Source organism: Myotis lucifugus, unplaced genomic scaffold (genome assembly GCF_000147115.1).
Source record: "Myotis lucifugus unplaced genomic scaffold, Myoluc2.0 scaffold_3, whole genome shotgun sequence".
NCBI lineage: Eukaryota > Metazoa > Chordata > Mammalia > Chiroptera > Vespertilionidae > Myotis > Myotis lucifugus.
Window position 1 is genome coordinate 26,216,350 of NW_005871051.1, and position 18,675 is coordinate 26,235,024.

Consider the following 18,675-nt stretch of genomic DNA (forward strand, 5'->3'; position numbering starts at 1 on the left):
AGTCCATCTCACTTTAGTACAAATTAAAATTGTTTCAAAAAAATTCCAGATCTGTTAGGAGACAATAATTTTACAATGGTTTTGATCATGACAGACTGGAATTTTTCAGTATTACTTATGTTTTTCTAATCCTTTATGCTTCGTTTTATTACAGCTTTGTCTATTGTTTCAGTTCTATTTCCCCTAATCTCTACTAAGGGACATGTATTTTTTATGTGTTGGTTATTCATTACCTATCCTTCATTTATTAGATGTTACAGCATCCACAGGCATATCGAAATCTTGACGTCCATTTTCTCATAGTGTCCTTTCTCCCTAGGATGTCTGAAGAAGAAAAGCGTATCTATAACATTGCACTCTGCCACTTCAAAAGACAGAAGGTCGCAATTTCAAATATAATAAAAGTAGCATTTCCTTTCCTTGAACTTCTCCGTGACTATGGATTCATCAACAATGAAATGTATGAAGTAGGTAAAGTTTATTATGTCACAATCTGGTAAACTAAGTTATATTTTGATATCCTGGAATCAAACATCAGAACACAGCTGGGGAACTGAGGAGTCGCCTATGAGTGGGGACCCTCTCAAGTACTGCTGTAAGTGCTCTTATAAGGTCAGAAGGGAGAAGAGAAACAGGCATTACTGAAGACAGTTCTGCTCCTAACTGAAGGAACAGTGCTCCGTGGTGTCCCCTATAGTGGGGTGAATAGCACTGGAGGTAGGCTGGATGTGAAGTGGGTGTGCTACATAGATGTTTAATGCCTTGTAGGAATTATATACACAATATAGTATAAAATGGAAATTGAAAGTAATTTTAATGAATGGATGAATAAGTTGAATGATTTCATTTATTGAAATAATAATTGATACAGCATTTCATTTTAATGAACATAAATTTAAATACTTAGATCTGAGAACATTAAAATCCACAGAGAATCAATGTCTTCTTAGGAAAAATTTGAAAGTAGATTCTTGCTATTCTTTTAACAACAGTTTTCAGTTTCCTTTCTATTTTCTTTTCTTTTCTTTTGGTATTTCTGGAGTCTTGGAATTTAGGTTGATTTTATTTTTCTATTTTTTTTCAATTTTTTATATTTTTTAAATTAAATCTTTATTGTTCAGATTATTACATTGGTTCCTCTTTTTTCCCACCATAACTCCCCTCCACCCAGTTCTCACCCCACCCTCTGCCCTCACTCCCCACCCACTGTCCTCATCCATAGGTGCACAATTATTGTGCAATCTCTTCCCAATCCCCCACCCCTTTCCCCCCCAAGAATAGTCAGGCCATTCCCTTTCTATGTCCCTGATTCTATTATAATCACCAGTTCATGCTGTTCATCAGATTATTTATTCACTTGATTTTTAGCTTCACTTGTTGATAGATGTGTATTTGTTGTCCATAATTTGTATCTTTACCTTTTTCTTCTTCTTCCTCTTCTTAAAGGATACCTTTCAGAATTTCATATAATACTGGTTTGGTGGTGATGAACTCCTTTAGCTTTTTCTTATCTGTGAAGCTTTTTATCTGACCTTCACTTCTGAATGATAGCTTTGCTGGATAAAGTAATCTTGGTTGTGGGTTCTTGGTATTCATCATTTTGAATATTTCTTGCCACTCCCTTCTGGCCTGCATAGTTTCTGTGGAGAAATCAGCTGACAGTCATATGAGTACTCCCTTGTAGGTAACTAACTATTTTTCTCTTGCTGCTTTTAAGATTCTCTCTTTGTCTTTTGCTCTTGGCATTTTAATTATGATATGTCTTGGTGTGGTCCTCTTTGGATTCCTTTTGTTTGTGGTTCTATGCGCTTCCTGGACTTGTAAGTCTATTTCTTTCACCAGGTAGGGGAAGTTTTCTGTCATTATTTCTTCAAATAGGTTTTCACTATCTTCTTCTCTCTCTTCTTCTGGCTCCCCTATAATTTGGATCTTGGTACGCTTGAAGCTGTCCCAGAGGCTCCTTACACTATCTTCATATTTTTGGATTCTTTTTTTCATTTTGCTTTTCCGGTTGGGTGTTTTTTGGAATTTAGGTTGATTTTAGTAAAAGGTATAAAGAGATGCACATCTTCACTTTCCCTATCCATAGGTTTTCTTTATGTCAAAATTGACAGGAGCTTCCAGGCCAAGTCAGTCCTGGGGAAGGGACAAGGGCTGTCTAGTCCATAGAACAGCAGCTCATTGCCTGCTAAGTCTATCCCTAAAATATTTGACCAGGTTCTGAAAGGGCTACAAAACACTTAGCTTTCACCTAATTTGTTCTTCATAATTGCTTCTTATTCCATACAATAGAAATGAGGGTGAATAAATCAGATTCACATATGGGAATTTTCAAGGAAGATGGATTGAGTTGTTTAACTAGTAGTCATAAAACTATAGACAAATAATAAAACTGTACATGAGGCAGTAGCTGACTTGGCTCAGTGGACAGAGCATTGGCCTGTGGACCTAAGGGTCCCTGTTCTAATTCCAGTCAAGGGCACATGTGCAGGTTGCGAGCTTGATCTCCAGTAGGTGGTGTGCAGGAGGCAATCGATCAATATTCTCTCCCATCATCAATGTCTCTATCTCTATCTACCTCTCCCTTCCTCTCTGAAATGAATAAAAATATATTAAAAAAGAAAACTGTACATGAGAAGATAACTATGTTGGTAAATTGTAATACATTAACTATAAAATCACTTTCTAAGGCTCTTTTGTAACTAGGAAATCTGTATTTATATTTTCCCAATTCATTATTTTTTAAGAAGTCTAAAGAATCTTTTAAAACACCGGGTTCTGAAACAGAAGTCATATACCATGTTCTCGATGAAGTGGAGAAGACATTTAACCTGTCCCTTCTGGAAGCATTGTTCAGCAAGGACATCATGGACTCCTACCGTGGTTTAAATGATATTTACAAAATCTTCAAAAAAGGTACTTACGGCCCTGGCTGCTTATGCTACGTGGTTAGAGCTTTGGCTGGAGGACTAAAGCAACATGGGTTGATACCTGGTCAAGGGCACCTACTCCAATTGCTGATTCGATCCCATTCAGGGTTCATGCAGGAAGAAACAAGTCAAAATGTCTCTCTTAGATCTCTCTCACTCTTTCTTCACCTCATCTCTCCCTTCCTCTCTCTCTCTCTCTCTCTCTCTCTCTCTAAAGATCAATGGAAAAAAAATATGCTCGGGTGAGGATTTAAAAAAGAAGGTAATTAGGTTTATTACCTACTTTTTTATATCCAGGGCCAATTTTTCCCCACAGGTATTTATTGAGAGTACCAGGTGTCAGACACGGTGCAGGGCAGTTGGGATGTTGCAGTTAAGAAAACAAATATATCATGAGCCACTCAAAGCTTATCATAAAATGGCTACAGTACAAACACCCACCTGCAGGTCTGAGTAATTAGGTATCTTGACTCAGGACAACCAAAGCCACAGTGGATTCAGATTTTCTTAGCAGGACAAATGACAGTAAACACAATATCTCAACAGGCCTGCATCAGTTGCTCTTCTTTGTGACACTTAGCAGGGTTCATCATGGCAGTCTAACAAGTTAACTATAACCCACCTCAAGTTACATCTTAGTTGCAGGATCCACACTGATTTAGCCACAGCATGCCCAGGGGTTTCAATATCTCTTGTAACAATTCTGAAGTCGTAACCTTCAGAGACCCCCCCAGGACAGCTGAATTACAAGAGTCAATACATTGGAGGAAGACAAAAAATGGCTTGTAGTTCACATCTAGTCCTTCTCAGGCCACATGCAATTTGTCTACCTACAGTCACTGGTCATTTTAAAAACACTAACCTCAATGTTGGCTACTAACACAGACAAGAGGCCACCTTCATCAGATTTTAGAATAATGAGCAAAAAGATTAACTCAGGTCAAATTTGTTCTTGAAGAAGGAGAAATGGTTTTATTAACTCACTATCCATAACAAGTGTGATAAACAATCAAATAATCACAAAACCAATTGCTCCGCCAGAGAGATGTTTGGATACTATACAAAACTACTGTTTTGGTTCTCTACTTCTTTCCTGAAAATGCATGATTTTATACTTTTATATGGGTTCTTAGTAAAGAAGATGTCCTCCAATAATTTTTGTTTGACTTGCCTAGAAAAATTTTTATTCTATATATTTTTGGTCTCAAAAAGATTTCCAAATAATGATGGAGAATTCAAAACAAAAATGATATGAACTGATAAATGCAGATGATAATGGAGCAAACATAGAGAGGTAAATGATCTATGTGTCTGCTGAACAAGGACAAATTAGATTAATCTCAGAGTGAGAAGAAGACTGCAAGTTGATTAAATAAGGATAAGCATGTAAATCCAAGATGGCAGCATAAGTAAATGCGGGTACTCCTTGCCTCCCACAATCGCATCAAAATTACAACTAAAATATAGAACAAATATCATTCAGAACTGCCTGAAATTTGAATGGAAGTCCTACAACTAGAGAATTAAGGAAGAAAGCACATTGAGATTGGTAGAAGGAGCAGAGACATGGAAGGAGCTGTCCTGACACCCACATGTGGCATTGTTTTAATTGGGAGGTATATCTCAGCTATGGAGGCCTCCCATGAGGAGCAAGGGGTACCAGCCCCACACCATACCTGCATCTCGGGGTTTCAGAGCTGTGAAGAGAAGTCCCCATAACTTCTGGCTGGAAAAACCAGTGGGGATTGTGGCTGAGTGAAACAAAGGCTGCTGGAGACCCCAAAAGTTCCTCTTAAAGGGCCAGGACATAGACTTACTTGGACACACTCCCTCTGAGCTCCAGCACTGAGGGAATGGGTAGGGGGGTACAGGAACATATGGGGAGGAACTGGATTTTCTGGCATCAGAGCAAAAACCTGGGGGTAGCTTTTTCCCAGACAGTGGTGCTCTAAAGGGGTCATTGTTCCTATACTGAGACCTCCCCTGTTGTAGAGTCACTGGCAGCCATATCTGAGTTTATATCAGCCTGGCTCCCACTGTTCGCTCCACCCTAATGATTCCCTAAGACACCACCATCACACCCCGCCCCCCCATCCAATCTAAAGCCCCACCAAGATGTCTGCAGTGGCCTTTTCATATGAATTGTCTGTCCTGTTTCAGGCTTCAGACTTTCCTAAAATCTTTCAAATAAGCAGCAGCTGGGACATCGGGCCCCATACCTATCAATAAGAGTTCAAAGACAGCTTGGCCTCACCTGGACACAAGTAGCAGCCATCTGCAGATTTCTCTATAGCTCCTGATGAGTGGCCCAGGGAGTGGCTGACTTTGCACCTCCCAGGAGGCCCTAGAGACAGTGCACCTGGTGGACAGCTTCAGACCATACCAGATTGCAATACTACACATCCCAAAGCAACACACCCAAGGGGCAGACACAGTGAGCACCAAAGCCCCACTGAAGCAAGTCCTGCTCCATAGAGGTGTCTGCTGCACAGTAGCTCTTCCACTGTAGTCACAGCAGGTCCTCACAGCCAATTGGCCTGGAAGTCAATTTCTACCACTGACTCCAACTACAACAAGACTGTGCACACAGCCCACACAAGAGTGTACCTAGAGTGCTCAGCTCAGGTGATGGGGAGGCTAAGCCACTGGACCTTAGAGGATACCTACTACACAAAGCCATCTACCAATTCCAGGAGACATAAGGGCTCTACCTAAATATATAGAAAAAAACACAGGGAAGAAGCTAAAATGTGGAGACAAAGAAACATGTCACAAATGAAAGGACAGAAGAAATCTCCAGAAAAGGAACTAAATGAAATGGAAGCAAGCAAACTACAAGATACAGAGTTCAAAACAATAGCTATAAGGTTGCTCAAGGATCTTCATGAGAGCTTCAGGGAACTTAGTGAGATTTTCAAGGATCTTAGTGAGAATTCAAGAACCTTAGTGAGAACATCAAAGACATGAAAAATGGCCAGTCAGAAATTAAACATGCACTTACTGAAATAAAGAATAATTTAGAAGGATTCAACAGTAGAGTAGAGAATCAAATCAATAATTTGGAATATGAGGAAGCAAAAAACACCCAAACAGAAGAGAAAAAAAGAATCCAAAAATATGAAGATAGTGTAAGGAGCTTCTGAGACAACTTCAAGTGTACCAACATTCTCATTATGGGGTTACCAGAAGGAGAAAAGAGAGAGCAAGATATTGAAAACCTATTTGAAGAAATGACAGCAAACATCTCCTAACTGGTGAAATCGCCTTACAAGTCCAGGAAGTGCAGAGAGTTCCAAACAAGAGGAATCCAGCCTGGCTAATATGACTCCATGGTTGAGTGTTGACCTATGAACCAGGAGGTCACAGTTTGATTCCCAGTCAGGGCACATGCCAGTGTTGCAGGCTTGGTCCCTAGTGTGGGGTGCACAGCAGGCAACTCATCAATGATTCTCTCTCATCATTAATGTTTCTACCTCTCTTTTCCTCTCCCTTCCTCTCCGAAATCAATAGAAAAATATTTTTAATAAAAGGATTCCAAAGAGGCTCACACCGGATCATAATTAAAATGCCAAAGGTTAAAAACAAACAGAGAATCTTAAAAGCAGCAAAAGAAATGCAGGAAGAAGAAGAAGGATAAGAACAAGAAGAAATCAACAATATGAACAATAAAATGGCAATAAATACACATCTATCAACATTTGAATCTAAAAGTCAAAACAAGGAGTCTAATGAACAAAATAAACAGATAAAATAGAACCAGAGGCATGGAAACATAGAACAGACTGCTGAATCTCAGAGTGGAGGGAAGAGAGAGGGGTAGAAAAAGATTAACTAAAGAACACATACATATATGCATTTTCTATGAACACAAACAATAGGGTGATGAAGGGCTTAGGTGGGGAAGGAACCAGGTAGAGGAGGCAATGGGGGAACATCTATAATACTCTCAACAATAAAAAAATTTTTTAAGAAAAGGATAAGTGTGAAAAAACATTTTGGAAGGTCTGGCTTCTAAAGCTAAGGAATTTGATGTTATTTACTACACAGTAAAAAGATAATACAGATTTATAACATTTATAAGGTTTATTGTCTAGGAGTTAACCCTGCCATCAGCCCTGAGGCATACAGGCTCACTGCTTCCCTAAGTCTGTTCCCCCAACCTTCTACAGAGATCTACCCTAAGGATTTTTGGTGTATTAATTTCCTTCATATGTTTTCTGGGTTACCTACATGCAGGGTCCCTGGGCTGGTGCCCTTTTCTCCCTTCTTTGGCAACCTCCCAGATCCCTGGCCCAATGCCACAATATTCAGTCCCTGCTTGCAGTTTCAGGGAGTATCCTTCCTTTGTCCTGGGATCCGGGTGCCTCTGGATCACCTGTGTCCTCTGATTTGTCTCTTTGGGAAGCACTCATCCTACCTGACTCAGTTAAGCCAAAACCTTTTCTTGTCCAGCCACATTTTTAAAGCTTTTGTGTTTTTTCCTCCTTATACATGTAAACCTATATAGGATCTTTATTTTCTTCCCAAGGAAATCCCTGTTTTTCCTTTCAGTTACATCAGTTCAGCAAACACATTTCAAAATAAATAGTACATTATTTATTTTGATATATGCTATCCTGGGCAGCTGAAATTTTTTACTCGAGTAACAAGCTAACACTGTTGCCACAACTCCTTTATCCTGAGATTTGATTGGCTCCTTTATGTATGAGAAGCATAAGTAACCCCTTTGTTGGGTAGTCTCTTTTCTGTCCCAGGGATGAAGGGTGAACTGAACAGGATCGGGACCCACTGAGCACTGAGTGACACAAGCGGTGGAAATTCCTAACAGTGTAATTTGAGATGATGACACCACTCTCTAATCATCTTCTTCTTATGCCCTCTCTTCAGTGATACCAAACATAGAACTGTTCCTAAGAAGTGATAGAGAAGAAAATGAGGAGAGGCCTGATATCCAACAGAGCCTTGAACAAGGTAATTGCAAACAGATCGAAACTGATTCTCTTCTGCTAACAGGAAAGGAGAATGGGAAATGGGCCTGAGTCCTGAGTGGAGTTTGGGAATCAGGGAAGACTTGTTGAGGATTATGGAGAAGGCAGAGAGGTCTGTTTGTATGAAAGTCTGACCAGGGGCTGAGCTTGGAGGAGGAGCTATGACAAGATACAATTAGCCCAATAGCCAGACAGAGGAATAGGAACCCAGTGTATCAGGGAACCAAATTTAAAGACAATGCTGACCTGAAAGTAACTGTGATTTAGAGGGAGACCCTGCAGGAGCATATCAGTGTGAAAACTGTGAAAGATGAAGAACTATGGGCCCAAGATCAACGAAGGAGATCCTGGATGATGACAGATAAAGGGGCTGATTTAAATGTGGGGATGCTGTTCAAGAGCAGGAATAGTTAAGGAGATGGGCAGTCATATAGGGAGGGAAGAGAGGAAGTGGTAAGATGTGCAGGAAGATGTGGGTATTTTGAGACAGGAAGAAAGAAGGGAAATGAAAGACAGAAGAAAGGGGTAAAGGACACAACAACAACAACCATATTACTAAGAGCTCACTTATTGAACATTTACTCTGGCAGTTGTGAGCTTAGTATTCACAGCTGCCCTTAGGGGGAAGTATCACTCTCTGTTCGCTTGCAGAAAAGGAGACTGAAATCTTGAGAGGCCATGTATGTAGTTGGCCTGGGGTCACATGAGCAGGGTGAACCCAAGCATTCTGAATCCAGAGCCTGAATGTTTAACCCTATACATACCCAGATAATCTCATAGAAAAGACAGAAAATTGAGTCAAAAATAGGAAAACATGTTCAGGGAGAAGGATACAGAAAAAAAGAATACTAGGAGAACCAGACACAACCTCATAAAAAGGCCAAAAAAAAAAAAAAACCAGAGAAACAGAGGATGTGGTGTGAAGGTGTTGGGGACAAGGAGACGACTTTGTAGGAGGTAAGTGAAGCCCACCAATCAAAGAAAGCTTCAAGGACAGCAACCAGTTCCGCATAGCTATGGGTGACAAGAAAAGCTATTTGCTCATTATCTCAGTGAGATGGCAAGACTGAGGTCAGGTGGCAGCTGATGGCAAGTGTTAGATGGGATCCTCCAGGTCCAAATGGGTTTTGTTGATACCTGGGGAAGGGGATCTTCAAGTCCTATCCTATCTAATAATAGACAAACATAGTAATTGAACATACCTTCCCTACGCCTCCCATTGGCTAATCAGCACAATATGCAAAAAACCGCCAACAAAGATGGCGGTTAATTTGCATACATAGGCTCCAAGCAGCGGAGTGAAGCCTGATGGCCCCTGAGGTCGGTGGAGCAGCGAGGTCTGACGTTTCCGTGGCCAGCTCTGGCCGGAACTTGGCCAGAGCGAAGGCCTGGGCTGGATGCCAGAGGCAAACTGGTGCCAGCAGCCAGGGGAAAGGAAGGCCTATTGCATTAATCTCTTCATGCAACAGGCTTCTAGTTTTATAATAATTAATTGATGATCAAGGGAGAATGTAACAGTTCATAGTTTAATATCTGAAATAAACTTCTAAGATCTTCCCCCAGGAACCAGTGACAACTCATATCAAAGGCTGACAGCAGTGGATCCTGATCCCTCAAACAGTAGTGGTCTGTTCCTGTTGACCGTTCTGTGATCCTTTGCTGTTCTTGTCCCATCTGGCAGGTGCTATGGTGGGAGGGCTGCTTCTTTTTAGGACTAGTTGCCCAGAATAGTCATTGGCAATTCCTCCAAGGATTTCGTTAACAGAGTCTTCATTTTTCTGGTTGCCTGGGAGAGTTGCTCCTTCCATACTCCTGAAATGCACTTGCTTCCAGCTCCTGACAGCCTGGGCCTGGACCTAATGCCCATGCACCTGGCTTCCCAGTTTTCTGCCTCTGTCTTGCTTGAATTTGGCTTCAGCCTTGTTTTGACATCAGGTCCAGTGGTGGCCAGTACTGCAACAAGAGTGGTGGGGTAAGGGTGATGTGTGTGTTTCCGCTGGGCCAGGGTCTCTCTCCTGTTGGGTCCTTCACACAAAACCATAGATGCCATGTGCTTCCTAAGCAAACCCTCTCCTATCATCTCTGGAGCACAGGCCTGGAGCTGCTCTAAAAACATCATAGAAGTCATTATTATGTAGCTTGTACTGGAATGTGTTATTTAAGACAGGATATTCAAAATTAGTAATGCATTTTTATTTTAAAAAATCTTTCAAATTTAGTCAAAAAGTTAGCATTTAAGAATATGAAATATCCAACATGCATCAGTTCATATTCTTAGCTTTTCATCTATCAGTGTTGCTGGTGGAATCAGGAGAGGAGGGAGGAAAGAATCATGATGAGTAATGAGCAGAGAAGAAATTCAGAGTGTGTGTGTGTGCGTGGCACACACTGGTGTAAAGTATAGGAAGCAGGGACAATGACATTATAACCCAAATGATGCAACAAACCACCAATAAATATGTCCAAGGGTCTGACCCAACAGGGATGGTTAAATGTGACGTGACTGAGGGAAAGGCTATGTCATATCCTCCAATCCAAGAGGAGGCTCTAAGGAACTGTGGATGTGGCACAAAACATGAACAAAGTCCCTGGTTCTATGTTAAAATTTGGGGGATTAATTTTTAAATCATCCTAATATACAAAAACCCAGGGTCCGTACATCCACAAGGACTGGAGGCTCCACCAACCGGAAGTCAGTGCTGGGTTGCTGTGGTGACTCAGCACTGACTGCCTCAGCTGCAGGAGGACGATCCAGCACTGACTGCAGAGGGGGCTATGGATCAGCCTCAGAGAGAGGCCTGGGGAGAGAGAAGTAGGGTCTGATCCGTAGCCTCTGTGACAACTGTTGATCAGCACTTGCCTCTCTCTTTTGCTCTGGGCCTGGCCAGCAGACACACCTCTTTCTCTCTGGCCTCCACTGGAACTGCTGATCAGCCCCACCTCTCTGATCAGGCCCATTGATAGGCCTGGAGAGGCTGACTGGCATAGAAACCGACCAATCAGAACCAAATCTGGGTGAACTGTGAAGGCAGAACCAAAGGTGGGGGCTGAGGAGGGGTTTTAAGGGCAACAGCTGTTTAGTGTAAGGAGTAAGAAAGTGGTTCAATTTTTTAATGACCAGTTTAGTAATATAGTGCATAAGGCTGGCTATCAGTCCAGTTATAGGGATTATGTATTTTTGTCTGCCAAGAGCATTTCCTCCTGATGAAAAAAGCTCCCCCCTCCCCTGCATTTAAGCAATCCTATCCTATATAATCTATCTATACTACTAAGAGGGTAATATGCTAATTAGACAGGTTCAGCCAACCAACTTCCTTCCAGACAAAGCCATGGTGATGGGGCCCAAGGCAGAGGCCATTAGGGGTGATCAGGTTGGCAGGGGAGGGCAGTTTGGGGTGAAATCAGGCCTGCAGGGGAGGGAAGTTCTGGGCAAGATGAGTCCAGCAGGGGAGGGCAGTTGGGGGTGATTAGGCAGGCACAGTCAGTTAGGGGCAACCAGGCCGGCAGAGGAGGGCAGTTAGGGGTTATCAGGCAGGCAGGCAGGCAGGCAGGCAGACATGTTAGGGGCAATAAGGCAAGCAAGCAGAGAGGTTAGGGGCAATCAGGCAGGCAGGCAGCAGCAGGTGAGCGGTTAGGAGCCAGCGGTCCCAGATTGCATGAGGGATGTCCGGCCACTGGTTTAGGCCTGATCCCTGTGGGAATCAGGCCTAAACCGGTGGTCAGACATCCCCCAAGGGGTACCTGATTGGAAAGGGTGCAGGCTTGGCTGAGGGAACTCCCCATGCACGAATTTCGTGCACCAGTTCACTAGTCTTTACATAAGTTGCTTTCCATAGAAAAATAGTAATAAATAAAAAAACCTGAACTGCAATGAAAAAAATACTTATCTATTATTCATAACTATTGAGGGAATAGAGTGGGATGGGTTGATGGAATCAATAATGAGCAGAGGAGGTTCACCATGGGGAAGGGGGGTGCACTGGTCCTGAGTGGTTTACTTAGCAATTCATTACTTAGGGTTTCCTGCTCTGCTCTGCCCTCTATCTCTGTCCACAGAACCTTTCACCCTTGTTTACCAGTTCCCTTGCTACTGCTTCCTGCTGGATTCCTAACCTGGGAGAGACCAGCAAGAGAGTGGAGTGTGGGAGCAAGGGAAAAGCTGAGTATTTTGCTGTCACTATCTTGGAAAGAAATTCTGCCAGTAGCTGCATCTCCTATGACCACCACCCACCAAGCAGACCAGCCATGGTCCAGCTTCTACCTACCCAGTGACTCAGCACATGAGTTCACCCTTGGCCCCTCCCTCCCATAGCTTTCTGTTGACCATTCTTCCATTTTGATTTCTCAGCTCTTCTACCAGTTGTATAACTAATCCCCTGGATTAAATTTCCTTTGCTCCAAAAGCTTAGAGAGTTTGTATTTTCCTGTTAGACTCTGTGATTGATGCAAGGAACAAATAAAATACCTATGAATCAAAACCTGGTCTAGGTACAGCCCCACCTGTAAATGGCCTCTCAGAGCAACACCATGAAACACAAGAGATAAATGTGAATGAAACAGGTACAACCAGCGACACCAATGATGCACTAGAAAGCGGACAAGGAAATGAACAATGTGCCCAAGAATCTGAGCAGGAAGGTAAGACTGAGTGCCTGGGTTTGATGAGTGGTGAAGGGGAACTGGCCGGTGGAGGTATTTGGTGTGGATAAAGTCACCAGGGTAGAACTTTGATAATAATGGGAATTATTAAGATGGAGAAAGATAAAGAAAATTTTGATTAGAAGAAGCATTCACAGGTCAGAGAAATTATTAGGAAACAACAGAATAGGACAAAATAGGAAACATAACAGAGAGTGGGTAAACTGAAAAATCAGGTGGGGTACTAAAGGCCATGACCAGGGGGAGACAGGGAGACTCTGGGACACATGTAAAGAGGAGCTCACTCCCTACCCTACACACCTACAGTGCTTCACCCTAGACACTACTGGGTCCTGGTTGGCAATGATAAAATAATGTAGAGAAATAAGTATAAAGAGAGAAAGATACAGAGGGAAATAAATATCAATAAATATAAAAATGGGAAGAGACACACAGAGAACTATGTCAAGGAAGAGTAAAGGACAATGAATGAAGAACTGGTAGAGAGAGGAGTAGGTAGAGAGAGGGGACCAGGCATTGTCTGATTTGGAGAAATACTACAAAGAAGGCACAAAGTGCTATTCCTAACCCCATTGAAAAGGTAAGGTGTCCACAAAATAAAAATGGCCCTGGAACCCAGTCAGATTAAAATAAGCCTCTCTTCTGAAAAGTAGAAACAAAAATAAAAACAAAAACCCAGAGTTAAGAGAGGCACACAGTAAAGGACAGATTTAAGCAGCAGGAAAGGAGAGGGTGGAGGTGCTTTCCCTGAAGTGGCATTACAGGGAAAAGGGCTTGTTGATTGCAGTGAGGGTGTTCATTTCCTTGGGGAAGACTTCATTTATTTTAATTTTGTCCAGGAGTGGAGCTACCTCACCATGGAAACCAAATCAATATCTGCTCTGTACATCTGGTGAATATAAAGATGGAAGATCCGTTTTTAAATTCAGGAGTTGAATGGGAAGCCCAAGCAATGACTGACTGTAACAAGGCATCTGAAATAATAGGCAAGACTGCCTGAAAGAATGTGTGATGTGAATCCCAGGACCAGGCAAGGGTCTGTGATGTGTCATCAGGGCCCGTGGAGACAGTCCTGGAGGCCTTGGTTAGAAGTAGAAAGGGGAGGGAATAAGATCCTTATGCTGTGTGCTTAGCAGAGAAATGTCCCCAGTAATTGTAAAAATAAATAAAAGCAGAGATGGTTGGTTTAATGTCAAAGAGATTATTTCTGTGCAAGAGAGGAAAATGATGGGTGTAGGAGAAAAGGAAGAAAAATGAAGAGCCAAGATATTTATTAGAGGAGAGAGAAATAAACAATACAGACAAGGAGAGTTTTAAAGACATACCATTTCCAGGCATAGTTTGTGAAAATTACTTGAGCCAATAGAAAAGTGAAGAAGTAAATGAGAATGGAAGAAAGAGTAGAATGATGGTGGGGACTGGAAGTGGATTAAGGATGGAGGTAGGAGATAGAGCGAGGATGGGGGTAAGAAGTGTGCTGCAGGATGGGCAAAGCTGCCCTCTGCACATGAACTTCTCCACCTTTTGGGTAGGACTTGGAGTAACCCGCAGGTCACGCACTTTTGGGCACAGACCAGGGGGACCTGAGTTAACTTAGCTTCTAGATCTCCCTAGTGCTGTCATGAAGGGGTTTCCTGTCAGTGGGCTCCCTGACCCCATCTTGAGACACTAAAGGGTTTTTCTCCTCTATGCAGTGATCAACAGTGATGACTCCAGAGAATCCAGTGATGGAGATGTGCCCCCCAAGGCTTCCAGCTCAGCACTGAAAAGCAAAAGTGGTAAGGAGGTGGGAGCTCAAGGCTTGGGCTAAAGGAACCTGAATTAAGTTACTGTTTCCATGCCCTCGCTAGTTTGGCTCAGTGTATAGAGCATCAGCCTCTGGACTCAACGGTCCCAGGTTTGATTCCGGTCAAGGGCACATGCCCAGGTTGTGGGCTGAATCCCTACTAGGGGGTGTGCAGGAGGCAGCCAATCAATGATTCTCTCATCATTGATGTTTCTATCTCTCTCTGCCTCTCCCTTCCTCTCTGAAATCAATAAAAATATATTTTTTTAAATGTCAGGCAACTCACCAGCTGGGAGTAGGTCACTTATGAAGGTGAGAGTCACAGGTGTGTCAGGAGTCTGAAATAAGAGCTCCTGTTCTCGCCGAAACTGGTTTGGCTCAGTGGATAGAGCGTCAGCCTGTGGACTGAAAGGTCCCAGGTTCGATTCCGGTCAAGGGCATGTACCTGGGTTGCGGGCACATCCCCAGTGGGAGATGTGCAGGAGGCAGCCGATCGATGTTTCTCTCCCATCGATGTTTCTAACTATCTATCTCTCTCCCTTCCTCTCTGTAAAAAATCAATAAAATATATTTTTTTTAAAAAAAGAGCTCCTGTTCTCTGCTGAACTTGACTCAGCCTGCTTTGATGCTGAGATCAAGTGAAGAGGTCCAGTTCATGGTAGAATCCCTTTTTTTTTGCTTAGCCTGATTCTTTTGGGAACAGTAGGAAGGCAAGAAATCATGAAGTCATGATTAACATGGCCCTGTTGACTGTCATGGAAGATGTAGTAGAAATACACTACTAAAATGAAAGTATCTAGCTTACTACATCACTAAACTCATCATTAATAATAATCACTGTAGTAATAAAAATTAATAAAGTCTTGATTTTGTACAGTGATATCCATCCCTAACACACCCATATCCTGTGGAACCCATTAAAGCCAACTATTCTTTACTTCTCAATAATAGTGTCATTTTGTCACAATCTTAGTGAAGCCTCAAAAGACAACTGATTCTACCACTAAACTGTTAGGAGGAAAAACATCAAATCAACTATTCATAACCCAGCACATTTTTTCAAAAAAAAATATTTTTTATTGATTTATGAAGGAAGGGAGAGGGAGAGAGAGATAGAATCATCAATGATGAGAGAGAATCATTGATTTGGCTGCCTCCTGCACACCCCGTACTGGGGATCAGCCTGAAACCCAGGCACGCATCCTGACCTGGAACCAAACTATTTCATAAGTCAATGCTCGAACATTGAACCACGCCAGCCAGGCAACCCAGCACATACTTTTTATGTATGTCTGTGCTTTAGCATGTCACAGGCTTATACAGTGATATCATACAAACTTTTGCACAAACCTCCTCATAAAAATCTTAAGGGTATGAGACCTGGTCCTATCTCTGAGTACAAATGTGTTTAAGAGTATTTATCAAAATGTTATCTAATCTAATAAAAGACAAATATGCAAATTGACCATACATTTGCTATGCTTTAAGCCACACCCACCAGCCAATCAGAGTGACTATATGCAAATTAATCCAACCAAGATGGCGGCAGGAAGCCACAGAGCTGGAGCAAGCAGGAAGCTTGGTTGCTCTAGTAATGCCTGCTGCAGCCGGCTCTGAGCTCCACTAAAGGCAACAGTTTCAATTTTAGAAGGTAAATGAATCTCAGAATAAAAAAAATAGTAAGAAAAAAAGGAAAGGCTGGGAGTTTCCTTTGCTGGGGGACTTGGCCAGCGTGAAATGGCCCTCAGGCCCTCACCCATGCTGGCCAAACCTCCATGGGGTGAGGGTCCCCACTGGGGGGGGGGCTTGACCAGCCTGCAAGCAGCCATCAGCCCCTCACCCAGGCAGGCCAGGCACTCCAGTGGGAACCCTCACTCTGAAGGGGGTGTTACCAGCCTGCAAACAGCCATCACCCCCTCACCCAGGCTGGCCAGGCATCCCAGTGGGGACCCCCACCCTGAAGGGAGTGAGACCAGCTGCAAACAGTCATCAGCCCCTCACCCAGGCTATCCAGGCACCTCAGTGGGGACCCCCACCCTGAAGGGGGTGTGACCAGCATGAAAACAACCATTAGTCCCTCACCCTGGCTGGCCAGGCACCCTAGTGGGACCCCCACCCTGACCCGGGACATCCTTCAGGGTGAACAAGCCGTCCCCCACCCATGCACCAGGCCTTTATCCTATATAATAAAAGGGTAATATGCAAATTTTCCCTAACAGCAGAACGACTGGAAATGACTGGTCACTATGACACATACTAACCACCAGGGGGCAGATGCTCAATGCACTCCCACAGGGGGAGCTCTGCTCAGCCACAAGCCAGGCTGCCAGCTGTCAGTACAGTGGTGGTGGTGGGAGCCTCACCTGTCTCCTCAGCAGCACTAAGGATGTCAAACTGCAGCTTAGGCCTGCTCCCTGCTAGCAAGTGGACATCCCCCAAGGGCTCCGGAGCTGCCAGAGGGTTGTCTGACAGCTTAGGCCCAATCCCTCCAGGGAGCAGGCCTAAGCCAGCAGGTGGTCATCCCCCGAGGGGTCCCAGACTGCAAGAGGGCACAGGCCAGGCTGAGGGACCACCCCCTCCCCTGAGTGCACAAACTTTTGTGCACTGGGCCTCTAATTGAGAAATAAAGGAAGACCCAGGGCCGATTCTGAAGTCCTACTTCTCAATGTAGTAGGTTTGTGGTTGTGGTTACTTTAGAAGAAAGAAACAATAAATCGAACACTTTTATAAACTCAAGCCTTCTGCAGTATGAATCATCCTAAAATTTGTGGGGTTTTTAATCCTCACTGGAGGATATTCCTTCCATTGATCTTTAGAGAGAGTGAAAGGGAATGAGGAGTAGGGAGAGAGAGAGAGGAAAAAAAAACATTGCCCTTGACTAGTTGCCTCTCACACTTGCCCCAACTGAGGTCAGAAATGAAACCTGCAACTGAGGTACATGCTCTTGACCAGGAATTGAACCAGTGACCCTTTGGTCATAGATTGATGCCTTAACCACCAAGAAAAACCAGCAAGAGCAAATTTGTAAATTTTATTTAATCATTTCCATTTCCTCACCACCACCTGTTTGTTGTAGATACACCAGATACTGGAAAAAACTGCATTTCAGGAAAAGCCAAGAAGAGAAGAAGTAAGAATAAGATTTTATTTGCTTTTGATGTGAGAAATAAGTTTTATAATGCCAGTGTTTCATCATCTTTATTGTTATCCTATATAATAAAAGGGCAATATGCAAATTGACCAATGGGACCACGGGGAACAACTGGTTGCTATGATGTGCACTGACCACTAGGAGGCAGATGCTTAGCAGGAGCTGCCCCCTGGTGGTCAGTGTGCTTCCACAAGGGGAGCTCCACTCAGCCACAAGCCAGGCTGATGGCTGCAAGCATAGTGGCGGTGGCTGGAGCATCTCCCACCACCTGGGCAGCACCAAGGATGTCCCACTGCAGCTTAGGCCCCCTCCCCAGGTGGTCTTTTCCACAGGGGTCCCGGACTGTGAAAGGGCACAGGCCGGGCTGAGGGACACCACCCCACCCCTCCAGTGCACGAAATTTCAATTATAATATTGTGGTAGGTAGAACAATGGCTCCTCAAAGATGTCCATGTCTTAATTCCTGAAACCTGTAATCTGTTCTCTTAAATGACAAGTGGGCCTTGCAGATTTAATTAAACTGGGACCTTAAAATGGGAGAGGTTATCTTGCATTACCAGGGTGGCCCCAATACACTCCTCTAGTCCTTAAAAAATAGAGAATCTTTTTTGGTGTGGAGAGAGGAAGAAGAATGGTCAGAGAGACACAATGTAGTGGCTCTGAAGATGGAAGAAGGGCCCTAGGTATTTTAGCTGAGTGGATAGAGCCTCAGGCTGCAGATTGAAGGGTCCCAGTTCAATTCCAGTCAAGGGCACATGTTGGGATTATGGGCTTGATCCCCAGTGAGGGGAGTGCAAGAAGCATCCAATCAATGATTCTCTCATCATTGATGTTTCTATCTCTCTCACCCTCTCCCTTCCTCTGTGAAATCAATAAAAGATTTTTTTAAAGATGGAGGAAGGAAATAGGGAATGTGAGAGATCTTAAGAATCTGTAATTCACACAGCATTCACCTCCTTGGGTATATGAGGTGAGATAGTAATTACAAGAAATTCCCCCAACATTTTTATATGAATTGAAATGCCCTTTCATGTGACTTTCCCTGTACTTCTGTACCTGTAAATAGAATTCTATTCTGAAAAACTAGTCTGTTTATAATTCAGTACAAAATTGGATTAATTACAAAGGTTTAAAGTAAAATTTGCTTTTCCTACCCACTAT

General features: G+C 43.2%; 2 protein-coding genes across 4 annotated transcripts in view; both read left to right on the forward strand.

Annotated features, from left to right (window-relative positions):
* Positions 1 to 18,675, forward strand: part of LOC102425711 (nuclear body protein SP140-like protein) — a 310,769-nt gene that overhangs the window by 130,236 nt on the left and 161,858 nt on the right. The gene's annotated exons all lie outside the window — the stretch shown is intronic.
* The window catches only part of LOC102426655 (nuclear body protein SP140-like protein), a 46,185-nt gene that overhangs the window by 8,479 nt on the left and 19,031 nt on the right, over positions 1 to 18,675 (forward strand). The window contains exons 2-8 of one of the 3 annotated variants that reach the window (XM_023762217.1): positions 320 to 467; positions 2,748 to 2,916; positions 7,818 to 7,901; positions 12,407 to 12,556; positions 13,417 to 13,563; positions 14,272 to 14,355; positions 17,440 to 17,493. In XM_023762217.1, the coding sequence (XP_023617985.1) occupies positions 320 to 467; positions 2,748 to 2,916; positions 7,818 to 7,901; positions 12,407 to 12,556; positions 13,417 to 13,563; positions 14,272 to 14,355; positions 17,440 to 17,493 (836 nt within the window). Of the gene's footprint in view, positions 1 to 319; positions 468 to 2,747; positions 2,917 to 7,815; positions 7,902 to 12,406; positions 12,557 to 13,416; positions 13,564 to 14,271; positions 14,356 to 17,439; positions 17,494 to 18,675 lie in introns of those variants that run through there. The other 2 variants (XM_023762225.1, XM_023762219.1) reach the window with 2 other exon arrangements.